The 14,747-nt window shown below is 37.0% G+C and overlaps 1 protein-coding gene across 3 annotated transcripts in view; it reads left to right on the top strand.

Moving 5' to 3' along the window:
* LOC125071227 (dystrophin, isoforms A/C/F/G/H) overlaps positions 1-14,747 on the top strand; it is a 557,159-nt gene that overhangs the window by 36,386 nt on the left and 506,026 nt on the right. For all 3 annotated transcript variants that reach the window (XM_047681335.1, XM_047681338.1, XM_047681337.1), the window contains exons 26-34: positions 356-1,528; positions 1,702-1,965; positions 2,789-3,007; positions 3,362-3,835; positions 4,363-4,509; positions 4,800-4,966; positions 6,229-6,373; positions 6,905-7,047; positions 7,540-7,738. In XM_047681335.1, the coding sequence (XP_047537291.1) occupies positions 356-1,528; positions 1,702-1,965; positions 2,789-3,007; positions 3,362-3,835; positions 4,363-4,509; positions 4,800-4,966; positions 6,229-6,373; positions 6,905-7,047; positions 7,540-7,738 (2,931 nt within the window). The remainder of the gene's footprint in view (positions 1-355; positions 1,529-1,701; positions 1,966-2,788; positions 3,008-3,361; positions 3,836-4,362; positions 4,510-4,799; positions 4,967-6,228; positions 6,374-6,904; positions 7,048-7,539; positions 7,739-14,747) is intronic.

Raw genomic sequence — 14,747 nt, 5'->3', positions numbered from 1 at the left:
ATACCTAACAATGGGATGTACAATACACTACGATACGTGATGTTTCTTCTTCAATCATACTAAGTTTTTCATTTGTAATTATACTATACACGTGTAAATAAGTGACATGGTGTTGGTGCAAACGTGTGGTGTAAACAGAACGCTTACGTCACGGCCTAGATACACATCTTACATCACAAGGCTTTAAGGACTCACAGGGATCATGCTTTCACTCATCATGCGACGCTTTGGGATTCATGCATAAGATCATCTCCGTCTTACTGAACAGGACTAAACATTGACTAATATGTAAATAACAAACGTGTGCCAATAACAAATATTAACGTAACAGTCCTAAGACCGTTTGTGGTTGCAGGCCGAAACAAACACAGATGACAATGACGCGGTAGTTGTTGAGTATGAGAATGTGACGGATACTATTAAGAGACGATTAGAGAGTCCGGTAAACTCGCCTGAGACTGAGAAACCAGAGTTCAAGAAGTCTAGAATACCCTTAGCTTTAAAGAGTCCTGTGCCAATAAAGAAAGAAGTTAAGGAGGGCGGTAATAGAAGTAGGGGTTCTTCGCTGGAAAGACGAAATAAGAAAGCCGGCAGTCCCATGACAGATAGTATAACAAGTACCATGTCCACCGACTCAATTGAAGGATCTATTTCTATCATGGGTTCTTTACCATCGACACCGGAAACGCCACGCAAAGATAGTAGTACATTCAATCTCTTACAAGACAGTGACTTGTTTACGCAAATATCTAAGAATAAAATCGAGCCTAAATTACCGGTAGCACAGGCTAAAACATCTAAACCTGATCCGTTTCATGTCGTGGAAGTTAAGGAACATGAGATTGTCAAGTCGACTGTTAGTCCAGTAGAACCAATGGAGATATATCCATCCGATGCAGTTGAAACTGTAGTCGAGTTTATTCCGCAAACGGTAGAGACGGTTGAGATTATTGACGATACAGAAGGAGAATCCATAGAAGAATCTGATGATGAAAAACCTAATTCTAAACGAAATTCAGTTGATTTAGGTTCAGAACCTAAAACATTCGTCGTTGAAGTTAAAACACTTGATCATAGAATGAAGCCAACCCTAGGTATACTTAAAAGAAGAAGTGGTTTCAATGAAGAAAGATCAAAAGTAATGAAAGTGACTCTGGATGTTCCGGATTTGATACCGTTTTCAGATAAAGATCAAGATGTTTCAATGAGTACACCACCATCTACTCCAGCAGAAGGAGTAGAAGCTAAAGAGTGTCCTTTATTATATGACTTAGCGGTAAGGCAAAAAGAAGCTCAAAAGCATTTGATGAGAGATGAAGTTAACGAATATTTGATACTGGATGAGGTTCCTAAAGATCAAGCAGCGTTACCAGAGCCTTCTGCGACCGTTACCTTAGCAAGTGATGCATCAGAGGAGGAAAAACTAAAGAAAGAAGATGTTGCAAAGAAACCTGAAACACTTAAAAGCCAATCGACTAACAGTGATGTGGATGAAGTCATTTATTCAGAAGTCGAAGACACTCAACAGGTATACTATTAATAAAAATTAAAAAAAGAAAACGTCATTATATTATCTGAACATAAAAATAAATAATTATATAAATTTATATCTTATTTTACTTTAATATATAATTAGTTAATTTAATATATATTTTAGTAATAATTTATACATGAATCTCATTGTATAATAATTATTCATAGGTTCGTCTCTCTGCATCTGAATTCGATGTTAAAGAACCACTGTCAACATCGACACCTATTAAAGAAGACAAGAATAAGAAACAGGTTCATGTCGTAGCCATGTCACCGAAGCCCGGTCAAGATGAAGAACAAGAGGACATTCCTCCATCGCCGAAATCCAGGGCTTCAGCGAGTCCATTATTTGGTCTGAAGTCACAAATACCTGTTACCAGAGATAAGAAAATTTCGAACGAAAAATATCAGCGGACTGATGATTATGCCCAAGTACGTAATTTGTGATACAAAAAAAAAGTTATGTATATTTAGCATTAGCATTAGCAGCCCGTAAATGTCCCACTGCTGGGATAAAGGCCTCCTCTCCCTTTGAGGAGAAGGTTTGGAGCATATTCCACCACGCTGCTCCAATGCGGGTTGGCGGAATACACATGTGGCAGAATTTCGTTGAAATTAGACACATGCAGGTTTCCTCACGATGTTTTCCTTCACCGCCGAGCACGAGATGAATTATAAACACAAATTAAGCACATGAAATTTCAGTGGTGCCTGCCTGGGTTTGAACCCGAAATCATCGGTTAAGATGCACGCGTTCTAACCACTGGGCCATCTCGGCTCTATATGTATGGATGTATATATTATTTTATAAATTAGTTATATTGTTAACGCAAATTTAATCATATTTTATCTAAATAATATGACTAAGGTTTCTACGTCTTTAGAGGAGAACGTTTTTGTGGTCATTTACCACTCTTCTGCATTGCGGACTTGTGGATACACATGTGACAATTTTTTATCAGAAATATGTACGTTTCCTCACGATTTACACCGTCTACACTCTACACCGTCGAAATTGAAATCAATTATAAAAAATAAGGTTTATAACCATAGCGAAATGAAACCATTAAAAAAACATTAAGAATAGTATCTTCTATTGTTTTGCCAAATATCAATACTTTTTGTGGTTGAAATATTCGGTTAGGTCAGCTCGGTTTATAACGTGTTCGATAGTTTACAGTGTGAGTTTTGGTAGTGGTGTAAAATTACTAACAGCAGACTTCATAGTATAAATAAAACCACTCGGTGTGTTTAGATATCGGATATAACCGAGAGCTCGCCGGAGACAGACGACACGAGCGAATCGTTAGATCGGGCCGCGCCTTCGGATCTGAAGCGCCGCTTCCCGAACGCGTGTGACGAGGAGCTGGAGCAGTTCGCGGGCGAGGCCGAGCGGATGGCGCGCCGCATGCACGTCATGCTGCTCACTGTGGGGGGAGTGGCCAGCGAGCGAGACCCCGCCAAGAGGTTGGAGGTCAGTACAGGGAACCGACTCTTGTAGGACTAAGAACCGGGGAAGAGACATGTGTTGCCGTATTCGTATGACATTGAATACGGCAACACATTCAATTCATTTCACAACACATTTCATTCGTATGAAATTGAACATTCTTTATATTTATTATAAAAAAAAATGTTTAAAATAAAATCAATGTAACAATATCTTTAATTAGCTTCAAATCTAAATATTTAGATTTAAAATAAATTGGTAAATTTAAAGTTGTCCATAAACAATATTTACCAAGCCACCTTTGTTAATTGGATTGGATGAATTCTACGAGTTAATAACTTTATGATTTCGTGCTCATCTTGAACTGTTTACTTTTAGATATTAAAGAACCAGCTCGGATCTGTAGCGCCCGATGCCGCAGCTCTCATATCGCGCGGTGACAGCCTCGTCTACAACAAACACAAAGACAATCCACAACTAGCGGAATATTTACAGACTCACTACCAAGACAAGTTACGAAACAAATGGTCGATTGTGATGTCGGAAATCGAAACGAAACGCAACGCGGCCCTCAAAGCCGAGGATGACGTTAAGGAATTGAACACCTTGATCGAGAGCATGCAGAAATGGAGCAAAGATTTCGAAGTCAAGATCAAAAATGGAGGGGATGGGATGAAGGAGGAGTTGCTTGATCGGGAGAATGATTTAAAGCGTATACACGATCTCTGCAGGGAGTTACGCGTGCAAAGAGTTACGTTCCCGGAGAGAGCGGCCAGTGATGTGGGTGTCATGTTTAATAGGATTAGAGACGCCTATGAGGCAACAGTGCCGAAGAAGGATAGAAAGAAAACGGTGAGTTTAATTTCTATAATTTATTTTTTATCACCCTTACTAATTTTACGTTTGTCAATGAGTTGAACGCTGAAAGATTTACATTTAGATTTCCTTGATAAGTTTATATCATGTTTAGATTAACGTTAAAAATACTAGAAAAAGCTTTTTATTTTATCAAAATGGACTTTTCTTAGAAGACCTTTGAATGATTTTACAACATTCAATAAAATGTAATGCTCGAATGTAACATTGGTACGGAATATTCAACCAAAACGGAACCAGTAATAAACTCAATACTCACTGTAGCTGTATAGCGATTGAATTAACAATAAACACATTTTTGACGAATAGTGTGTACACCGGTTTTCATGGGTACGCCACTCTTAGTTTTCTATGTTGTCTTGGGTCTGGGTGTGTGTGGTACCGTCGTTCCTTCTGATTTTCCATAACACAAGTGCTTTAGCTACTTACATTGGGATCACAGTAATGTATGTGATATTTTATTATATTATATTTATTATAATTAATTTGCCACCGGCACGCAGGAGAGCAACGAGGCCCGCAACGGCGAGTTCGTGACGCGCGCCAACCGCGCGCGCGAGGCCGTGGCCGCCGCGCTCGCCGCGCTGCGGGCGCCGCCGCTCTGCGGACGCGACTACGACGACTTCCCGCTGCAGGAGGACGCGCTGGCGGTGGGTGCCCGCGTGTTTATTTTATAGCTTAGGCGGACTGGCACATGGGCCACCTGGCAGCAATCTCCTTATCTCTCCTCACCACCCAGTTGTAACGTTTCGTAGCATTACATCGCATTTATGATTTAATAGATGGTTTGTGTTTGATACGAATGATGATGTATATCAAACGTTTTGTTATTAGATACTTACCTGCATTATCAAATTTTAACTAATTTTAGATGTTGACAAGAAAAGGCAAAAACATATAATACAGTATATCAAAGTAACATTTAAATTCTTATTAACAGAGAATAAAAGCGTCGATGGAGGACATACAGACGTCCGTGGAGGAAATCGAAAATTCATACTCCTTCGCATCTCGGAAGACCGCGAGCGAGCAGGTCAAACGCGTGCGAGACAAACTGCGCGCCGAGTGGACTTCGCTGCTTGAAGTTTACAAGGAGAGACACGAAAGGTATTATATACACGTTAAATATCTCATTTTGGGTAGTTTATGACCCTGTGGAGGACAGAATGCCCCGACTATAAAATAAATGACTTGGTATGTTTGTGGATTAAACTGTAATTATACATGCAAATTCTATATAAACTTTCCTTGGACATCCCAATGTTCAAAATATGTATTCGACACACGAAACGAATACACGAAAAATCGTTACATAGTATAAAACAAAGTCACGCACCGCTGTCTATGTATGCTTATATCTTTAAAATTACATAACTGATTTTGATGCGGTTTTTTTTAATAGATAGATTGATTAAAGAGGAAGGGTTATATGTATAATGCACAATATAGTAGAGAAAAACTTATAATTTTAGAGGTTTCTGAAGTGATATCGTAAATAAACACTTTTTTGGCGCTTACTTTGCAAACGCTGACTAAACCCTACGAGATAGATCAAATACACCTTAAAAGGGGTCTTTAAAAAAGTCCGTGATGGTGGTATATGTCTATCTCTTACCAGTAGGCCACAATAATCATTTTTTATCCTTTACTTTTTACGAGAAATAATGGCTTATTTTCAAAGCAATTTTATTTGTATTGTCTAATGACTGAAAAACTGTGAACGTTGTAAGACATTTTATTTTACAATTAGTGGCAGCATTGCACCCGTACGAAGCCGGGGCGGGCCGCTAGTATAACATCATCATCATCCTCCTGCCCTTATCCCAATTTTACTTGGTGTCGGCGCAGCATGTCTTCTTCTTCCATACTTCTCTGTCAGACGTCATCTCACAAGTGACATTCTTTCTAACCATATCGTCTTTCACACAATCCATCCATCGTTTCTTGGGTCGCCCCCTACCTCTATATCCATCCACATCCATACTCAAACCTTTCTCACAACCTGGTCCTCATTCCTCGCTAGTAAATGTATATAACATTCATTAGGTTTTTTTTTTCAACGAGCACAGGGAAACAACAGTTTGATTTTTATGTTTAACTATCAATATCTGTCGACCCTAAAAATTTATTAGGGTGTTGTCGAATCCCTCATTTATTTACTGCTCAAGTCGATTGGATGTAGTTGGAGATTGAATTGAAAAGTCCTTTTTCAGGGTAGTTCTTAACGAGTAGACTATTTTCATAGAAGTAATAAAGAGTAAGTAAAGTGTAGCACAATTATTGCTCAATAAATAACGCTTAAATCGTTTGTGCAAAATGATGAATATTTTATATTTTTAAAGTATTATACCTTAATTAAAATGGCATAGATGGTCGCGTTGCCAATCGTCCTGGGCGGCGCTTTATGCTGCTTTAGAAAAAGGGGGAGAAGCATTGGATGCTCTGGAACGAGACTTGGATACAGCCGCTAATGGGAATATCACACAACAACAGCTGGAGGATTTGGATAAACAGGTTTATCATACGTTATCAATATATAATATTTATGGTATATTCAATGATATTTAGGGCAGATTCATACATGGACAGGCTCAAGATACAAGAGGCTCCTTTTTTAAAACAGTTTTTTTTATTAATCCTTTTTTTATATCTTTATTTCACGTATGCCTCACAAAACGAAAATAAGTTCTAGTTTAACTTCAATAAATTTGTCAACTTTAACTATTATTTGAATTCATTTCCGCTAAATAAAGCTAATTTTATATATAAATGGTGATAATATTGTTATTTATTATTATAAATGTACAGAACAGATCTTTGATGTAAACACATCAAACGATACCTCACCTTAGAGTCGGTGGCTTTAATTTTTTGCGAGGTCATCAAAATAAATTAGTGTATTTCGGTCTGCGGGGTGAGTGAGCCCGTAAGCCTCGCAGTGTCGGTACGATGCGATAGGATGGAATGAGATGGAAATGATCCATGCCCGTGCCCACTCCGAGTAGACTGGCGTGACTCAGTGTCTCCAACGATGCCCGTGCGCAGGTGCGCGCGCGGCAGCGCGAGGCCAACGAGATCTCGGCGCTGGGGCGCGTGGTGCTGCGCGCGTGCGGCGGCGCGCTGGCCGCGGCCGTGCGCGAGCAGCTCGACGCGCACACGCTGCGCGCGCGCCACGCCGCGCGACACAGGTACCCACCGTACCCTCCTCCCGTGCCTTGCCGGCGCGCCCGGATTCCGCTGACTATTGTTAACCTTTGTGTTGATGTGTACATCACTTGAATGGTTATGATTCCACTTTACATTGTGATGTACGTGAACACGAGAAGTTAGAACTCCCAAGTTTCCGACGTGATATTCGTTTCTATAATAAAATTCCGCAAATATTTTTAACTTTGCCAATTTATAAATTCAAACCGTTTGTTATTATAACATCTACACAATACACATATTATTGGACACAAGATTATATAGATGAAAAAAAAAGCTTGGAGTTAATACTTATTCACTTTCAGGACGGATATATTAAATAGATTACCGTCGTTGTATTCAACTGACATAACTTTGTATATCCAATGTTGGAAAAGAGTAACTACTGAGTTTTTTATTGGTTCTACTCGGTAGAATCTTTATTCCGAAGTGATGGTACTTTACGTTTAATACGATATTTTATTTAAAAATAGGTTCTCCGAAGCGACTAAGAACAACAACGCAGTCGGTGCGATTAGTGCGACTGGTGCGACTGGTGCGACTGGTGCGGGTGGTGCGGGTGGTGCGGGTGGTGCGGAGTCCGCTCTCCGCAGCGTGCGCGAGTTGCTGCTCACGACGAGCGCCAACCCCTCCGACCACACCAGTCTGGCCATACGACTCAGTCTCGTTAAAGTGAGTTTTTTAATATAAGCTATTTTAGTCCTGCAACTTCACCCAAGATATATTTTTACTATAGTTGCCAGTTTCTTTCACATAATAAGTAAGTGTCTGCATGTTGTCAAATTAATCAATAACACTAAGAAAACGGTCTGTTCGAGACACGGTTTTTGCATTAAACTCAACGTTAAAAAGTATATTTTAATCAGGGATGCATCGATACGCCTTGCTGCCGATACGATACCGATACCGATACTCTTAGAAAAATATCGGCGATACCGATACCGATTCCGATACACTTATCGAATTTAAATAAACGTAAAATAAATGTAAGTAGACTAATTGATTGATTGTCTTTATTTAAAAATATATATTAAAATAAAACGTAGATTAGACTTGGAATGTGAATATTGGTAATTAAGCTTAGTAATGAAGGTTCATTAATAAGAGTTAGTGACTAAAAAAACATTAGTCAATTTTTTGTTTAAAAAACAAAGTATTATCTCGTTTGCAACGAAAATGACAAAACAAGTGTGCCTTAAATTTATAAACATGTATTTTAAAAAAGTTTTGTAAATTGTATCATGTATGTATGTATGTAATATTTCTTAATGGCACACTATGTATTAGACCTGACAGTGAAACAAACAAACAAACACACAATCATTTTTAATATAAATTAAGATTTATTAGCGCCGTATCATAAAGATAAAAGCTTGATACTTATAAAACGCTATTTTACGTCTCGTAAAATTTCTCAGTATATAAATTAATCTCATAAGAAGAACAAACACTTGTTCCGTGCAGCGAAATATTTACTCAACAACTCAAGATGGTCATTTGACAACACGAGACGGCAGTATTGTGTATTTGCAATGTGAAACTCATACTGTCACAGTTTTGGCTTACCCATGACTCTGGCTGTACGCCAGGAGTACATAAAACTCGAATCGTCCAAAAATCAACTCTATTCCACAAACAATAGAGTTCGAAATAATATATTAGTGTATTATTTGTCGGAAACAAATATTTGAACAAACTTTACAGCTATTTAGTTCGTATTACAGAGTCTATAAAGTTTAAAGTTAGCGGCCGTGTTGAAACAAGCATTGTTTTTATTTGTAAAGGGTAAATGTCGTATCATGGACGATTCGCTCCGTTTCCCGCTACGGATAAGCCCATTCTGTGCGTCCGTTTCAGACTTTGCACGTTATTCCTAAACTTTGTCCGTCCGCTGACTAGACGTCGTAAATTTAATCATTTTGCATTGAATGTCCTTTCCAGGGATTTGTAAAGTAGGTTTTTGTTGAAGTATTGATATTTAAAACTAGACTGTAATATTGTGTGATAAGGTGTCGGTTTGCGTTTTTCTATATTTTTTTTTTTTTTACCAGCGACCCGCCCCGGGTTCACATGGCAATTTATTAATAAAGAAAATAATATGAAATAAATATAATTTATATATAGTAGCACTCAAGAATAAAGTAGATTTCAACCAGTGAAACTTTTTTTTAATTGGACCATTAGTTTCGGAGTTGGCGGAGCTCCCTACATACAAATGAACAAATTTTACCTCTTGATAGTATTATTATTATATATAAGATTTTTTAAATTCATTTTCATCCAGATAGCTGTTTTGACGTCAAATAAAGCTTTTATTATATAAACGGTAAATATTAGCGTGAAAATGATGCGGGTTGCCAGTTTAATAAATATTACTGGTGAAACGATATTTTTCGAAAGAATTCAAGTCAAAAATACGAAATATGATTTGGAAACGAAATATTCGACTGAGGCGAGATAGGAAGTGAAAGGCGCCGCCGGAAGTTGTCTCTTGCGATCGGGACGTTTCAGGGAACTCTCATTTATTCGTGTGATTTTACGGTTCCGTAGTACAAAATAACTATTATCAACAAATGTTTCTTTTAAAAAAAATAACGGCCTGATTTACGGCGTTACGTACTGAATCATTTCACTTGCCGTCGTGTATTGTTGTTACTGCATTATTTACTAATATTGTAATGCGAAAGTGACTCTGTATGTCTGTCTGTTACGGAGTTTGAACCCTATGTATTTTTTTGTGGTCTACCTGATGGTAAGTGGTCGTAATCGCTCATAGACATTGGCGCTATTAGAAATATTAACCATTCCTTACATCGCCAATATGTCACTAAACTTGGAACTAAGATGTAATTCTCTTGTAAATGTTGTTACACGTGCTTACTCAACCTTCAAAGCGTAACACAACAATACTAAGTATTTGGCGGTAGAATATTTGTGGGAGATACCTACCCAGACCTACCACCAAATAAATACATACCGCTCATTAGGTTAAACCACCAAATCTATATATGTATTTAAAGTAAATCAGTACAGCCATTAATGCGAATAGAAAGTAACAATACGTTAATAGAGATTCATGCTTTGAATATATAAATAATACTAATGATTATGACTACATGTACCCTATACACGTATACCAGCAGTCTGAAAATACTTTAGTAATCATGAATACGCAAAGATTGGTTGACTAACAATAACTTAAATACAATAGGTACCTGGCACACGTTAAGGTTTAATTTAAACTAGTTATTGCTCGCGGCTTCGCTCGCGTTTAGCCTATGTCCTTGTTTCAAATTCAAACTTGCTTTATACCAAATTTCATCGAATTCGGTTCAGTAGTTTGGCCGTAAAAAAGTAACAGACAGACAGAGTTAATAATATAACACAATTCATTCGCATTTATAATATCAGTGTATATTTCTTCAGTAAACATAATCGGTTAAACGTTTTTTCCCTCAATCATCCTTATTCGTGCCCTCGTACGTGACATTGGCAGAACGCTATGTGTTCAAGTACCGAAGCTAAATTAAAAAGATAACATTTCCTTCGTAATTTCGTTCGTTCTTTCATTCGCCGAAATATTCTCCCTAACCTTGTCTATGGATATCATTATAATTCTTGCGTTATTCGTGATCAAAGAACAAAGGATACTGTATTTATTATTCAACTGTCTGGTCTTAATAGTTTTACTATAGATAAACAACCTTTAGAATTACATTTTCCATATTATAAACGCAGTAACGGAAAATGTATAATTTCTGCGCTCATGTGTTTAGAACAGATGCACTCTCTATTTTTACATCATATACATATACTAGTGTTCGCCCACGGTTTCGCTCGCGTGTTACGATCGGTGTCAGCGATCGTCAGGTGTTAGATAAAAAGTAGGGGTTTAAACTTGCTTTTATATTATTTGATAGACAGATAGATGAATAACTTTAATTTCGTATTTATACAAAATTTTGAGTGTGAGATTGGATGGTAATTGGTGAAAATTTAATGGCATTTTAATTGGATTATTTTCTTTTGCGCAGTATATGATAATGATGATGTCATCAACCGTTTTCGGCCATTGCGGCCATTCTAAATAGAGAATACCGAGTAGGTCATATTAAAATGCAGAAGTGTGCATGCAAACATACATAGGCACTCTAATTTTTCACTTTATATAATAATCCAAAGGGACATAAACATAACATATTAACAGCCTGTAAATTTACCACTGTTAGGCTAAGGCTTCCTCTGCCTTTGAGGAGAAGGTTTGGAGATTATTTCACCACGCTGCTCCAGTGCGGGTTGGTGGAATACACATGTTGCAGAATTTCGTTAAAATTTAGACAAATGCAGGTTTCCACACGATGTTTTCCTTCACCGCCGAGCACGAGATGAATTGTAAACACAAATTAAGCACATGAAAATTCAGAAGTGCTTGCCTGGGTTTGAGCCCCAAATCATCGGTTAAGATGTACGCGTTCTAACCACTGGGCCATCTAGGCTCTTATATACATACATACACAGATGCACTCTATTTTTTCACTGTATATAACAATCCAACGGGACGTTAATCCGATACTACTCGAGAGATATCTGACACAGAACCGATAGCCCAAGTGCGCACCGAGGCAAGAGATTATAACACTGCTAACTTCGGTCTTGTTACTGTGAATATCTCGACTGAAAAACTCGATAACTTATATTGGCTCGATATTATTCGAACTTGAAACGAAGGAATATTCAGCCGTTAAGCTGGTCGTTAGTTGTGTCTGAGATTTGAACGATACTTTTTGGATTTACATGAAAAATATATATTTTTATTTTACGACTTGTATGTTTGATTCTATTCTAAAATAAAAATTCTACCTAATTGATATGACTTCGATATTGTTTTATACTGTACGTGTTAGAGACCAGTACCGGTTACGGGTTATAGGTTGGGTGGTACGTCTGAGTAACAACAACCACTTAACCAAATTGCAAAACACCAATGTTTCAAATTATACCGATATAAATCGCAAATATGATATATATATTTAAATAATATTTGTTAATTTGTTAAAACCATTTCCTCGTTTTTAAATTTGTTGTAAACGTCTTACCGTCGGGAATATCCAAGTCTGCTGAACTTTAGCGACGAACGAATGATAAACTTTCATTCGCGATACGGTTCATTCGTTCGTCTGGTTCACGGAAGCGAGCCCATGGGGACGGGTTGATGACTTGAATTGGTAGCAGGAAATTATTTGGATCGGGGCACGGTATTATATCCTATGCGAACATGAAGGGTGTTATTTCTTTACGGCCCTCGATCTATTACCCGTATAATATGTATAGTAGAATACTAGCTAATACTTTGCTTGCAATGAAAAGCCTCCTGAATTTTTTTGCTTAACATGTTTCAATTCAAATTACCTTCTAGATATTGTATGGTATTATACCAAACATATTCACGCAAGTGTCGATTATAATTGACAGAGTTTAAATTCAATAAGATTAATGAATAGCAAAAGAACGTGACACAAAGAAAGACAGTCATTAATTTATGTATAATACTAGTCTCTGCCCGCTGTCGTAGGTTTAAGGAATACAAAAGTAGCCTATGCCTTTTAAGCTTACTTTCATAACAAATTTCATCAAATTCAGTTCAGTGGTTTAGTTGTGAAGGCGTAACACACAGAGATAGTTACTTTTGTATTTATATTGTTAGTATAAAGGTATATACGTATTGTTGGGATACGATGGTTCTCTTTAGTATGACTCTCAATTATATAAAACTCCCATTCAGTCAAACGAATAATTTATTGACCCAGGATTTGATCCTAGGACCTCGGGATCTATACGTTAAACCTATCGATAAAGCTATTATACTAATATTATAAAAATAATATTTTGGCAATACGCGTTATAAAATAAAAGCAAATTGAATCCAAGCACACGTGAACAGACGGAATGTGAATGGAATTTTATTAATAGTAATGTTTTATTTCTGGAGCGCTTTAAATAGCTGTTTGTTGTGACATTTGTACGTTTGCCTTGCCGCTGTGAGATCAAAAAGAAATTTGGTACGGTCTTTCTTTATACAAATGTGTACAATACCTAGATTATAATTTATAGTAATCAATAATGTTAGGCAATAAAAGAAGGAGATGGAAGATGACTAGAAAACGTGACTCTTAACAGAAAATCTCAAACGCATTATTGTCATGCACTTAATTTGAGTTATATAAATCAAATTAGAAACGTCGATCTAAAAAAAGTGTTCGAATAATGTTCGTAACAGAGAAGAGAACAGTGTCTCCACTGAGCTTAGAGTAGCGATTCTTTTAAGAATGATTGTGTAGGACTTTATTGTTCTTCTCGGTAGAATTTTCATATTGAAACTTTTGAATTTGTTGGTCTGTTCATACAAATAAATGTATTTTGATTGTGTCGTATTCGATGTACTTTTCTATTTTTATAATATGACTTCTATGTATTCTCAAATCGAGATAAAATAATGACGTTGAAAATTATAAAACGTAAATATATGGATAATTAATTGTCACTCGGGGCTTTGTCCGCTTTGTAGGGCGTGGTTGTTCGATTTTGGGTATACGAAAGTATGTCCTTCCTTGGGTTGCAGCTTGCTTTATACTAAATTTCATCAAATTCGGATCAGCGTCTTATCCATCAACAGATAGGCAGAGTTACTTTTGCATTTTTAATATTATGCATAAGTATAAATTGTTATTTATACTTATGTTTACTATCAATCAAATAAAAAGGATTTCCAAATCAACTTCTCTGTATTATTTCTGATATGTTCTTAGTAATACAGCTTAACTAACTTTCGTTACACGTTTTGTCAATTTTAATTCACGTTTATTTCACATGATTACATTAACCTGTAAATTTCTCACTGCTGGGCTAAGGTTTCCTCTCACTTTGAGGAGGTTTGGATCATATTTCACCACGCTGCTCCAATGCGAGTTGGTGGAATACACATGTGGCAGAATTTCGTTGAAATTAGACACATGCAGGTTTCCTCACGATGTTTTCCTTCACCGCCGAGCACGAGATGAATTATAAACACAAATTAAGCACATGAAAATTCAGTGGTGCTTGCCTGGGTTTGAACCCGAATCTTCGGTTAAGATGCATGCGTTCTAAGCATTGGGCCATCTCGGCTCACATGATTCTGATATTGAAACAATTTATTCTGAGAAGGAATTTGCATTTTTCTTATATTCAGACCTGTCCACTTCAACACTCTATAAAACATCACATATCATCAGTCATTTCAAAGCTCTTACGTTGTTTATACGATGTAAGCCAATTATGTTCAACATCCAAAATTACATACATATCTTCAGAACTCACAATGGAATTTATCGAGCTTAAAAGAATTTTATGCATTGTTTTTGGATTGTGTCTGGTTTTTCTTCAATTGGTAACACAAAGTTACCATTCCTGGGCAAAGGTTGGTAGTACAGGAAATCCTTAAGAGATATTTCAGTGATGGTTGGCACACGTGACAAACTGTTACCTAATACAAACTAAACCAATTCTGTAAACAGCAAACGCATGTTAGCAAATGATTTAGAGAAAACGCAAATGCTCTGGCAAATATCATGCGTTAGTGTTATGTGGTGCGATGATTGAAATAGTATAGTTCCTAACGTAGAACGTAACGTTATTGTTTGGA

The sequence above is a fragment of the Vanessa atalanta genome, chromosome 19 (genome assembly GCF_905147765.1).
Source record: "Vanessa atalanta chromosome 19, ilVanAtal1.2, whole genome shotgun sequence".
NCBI lineage: Eukaryota > Metazoa > Arthropoda > Insecta > Lepidoptera > Nymphalidae > Vanessa > Vanessa atalanta.
The sequence above is the reverse complement of the archived record's forward strand: the minus strand, read 5'-3'. Positions and strand labels throughout refer to the sequence as shown.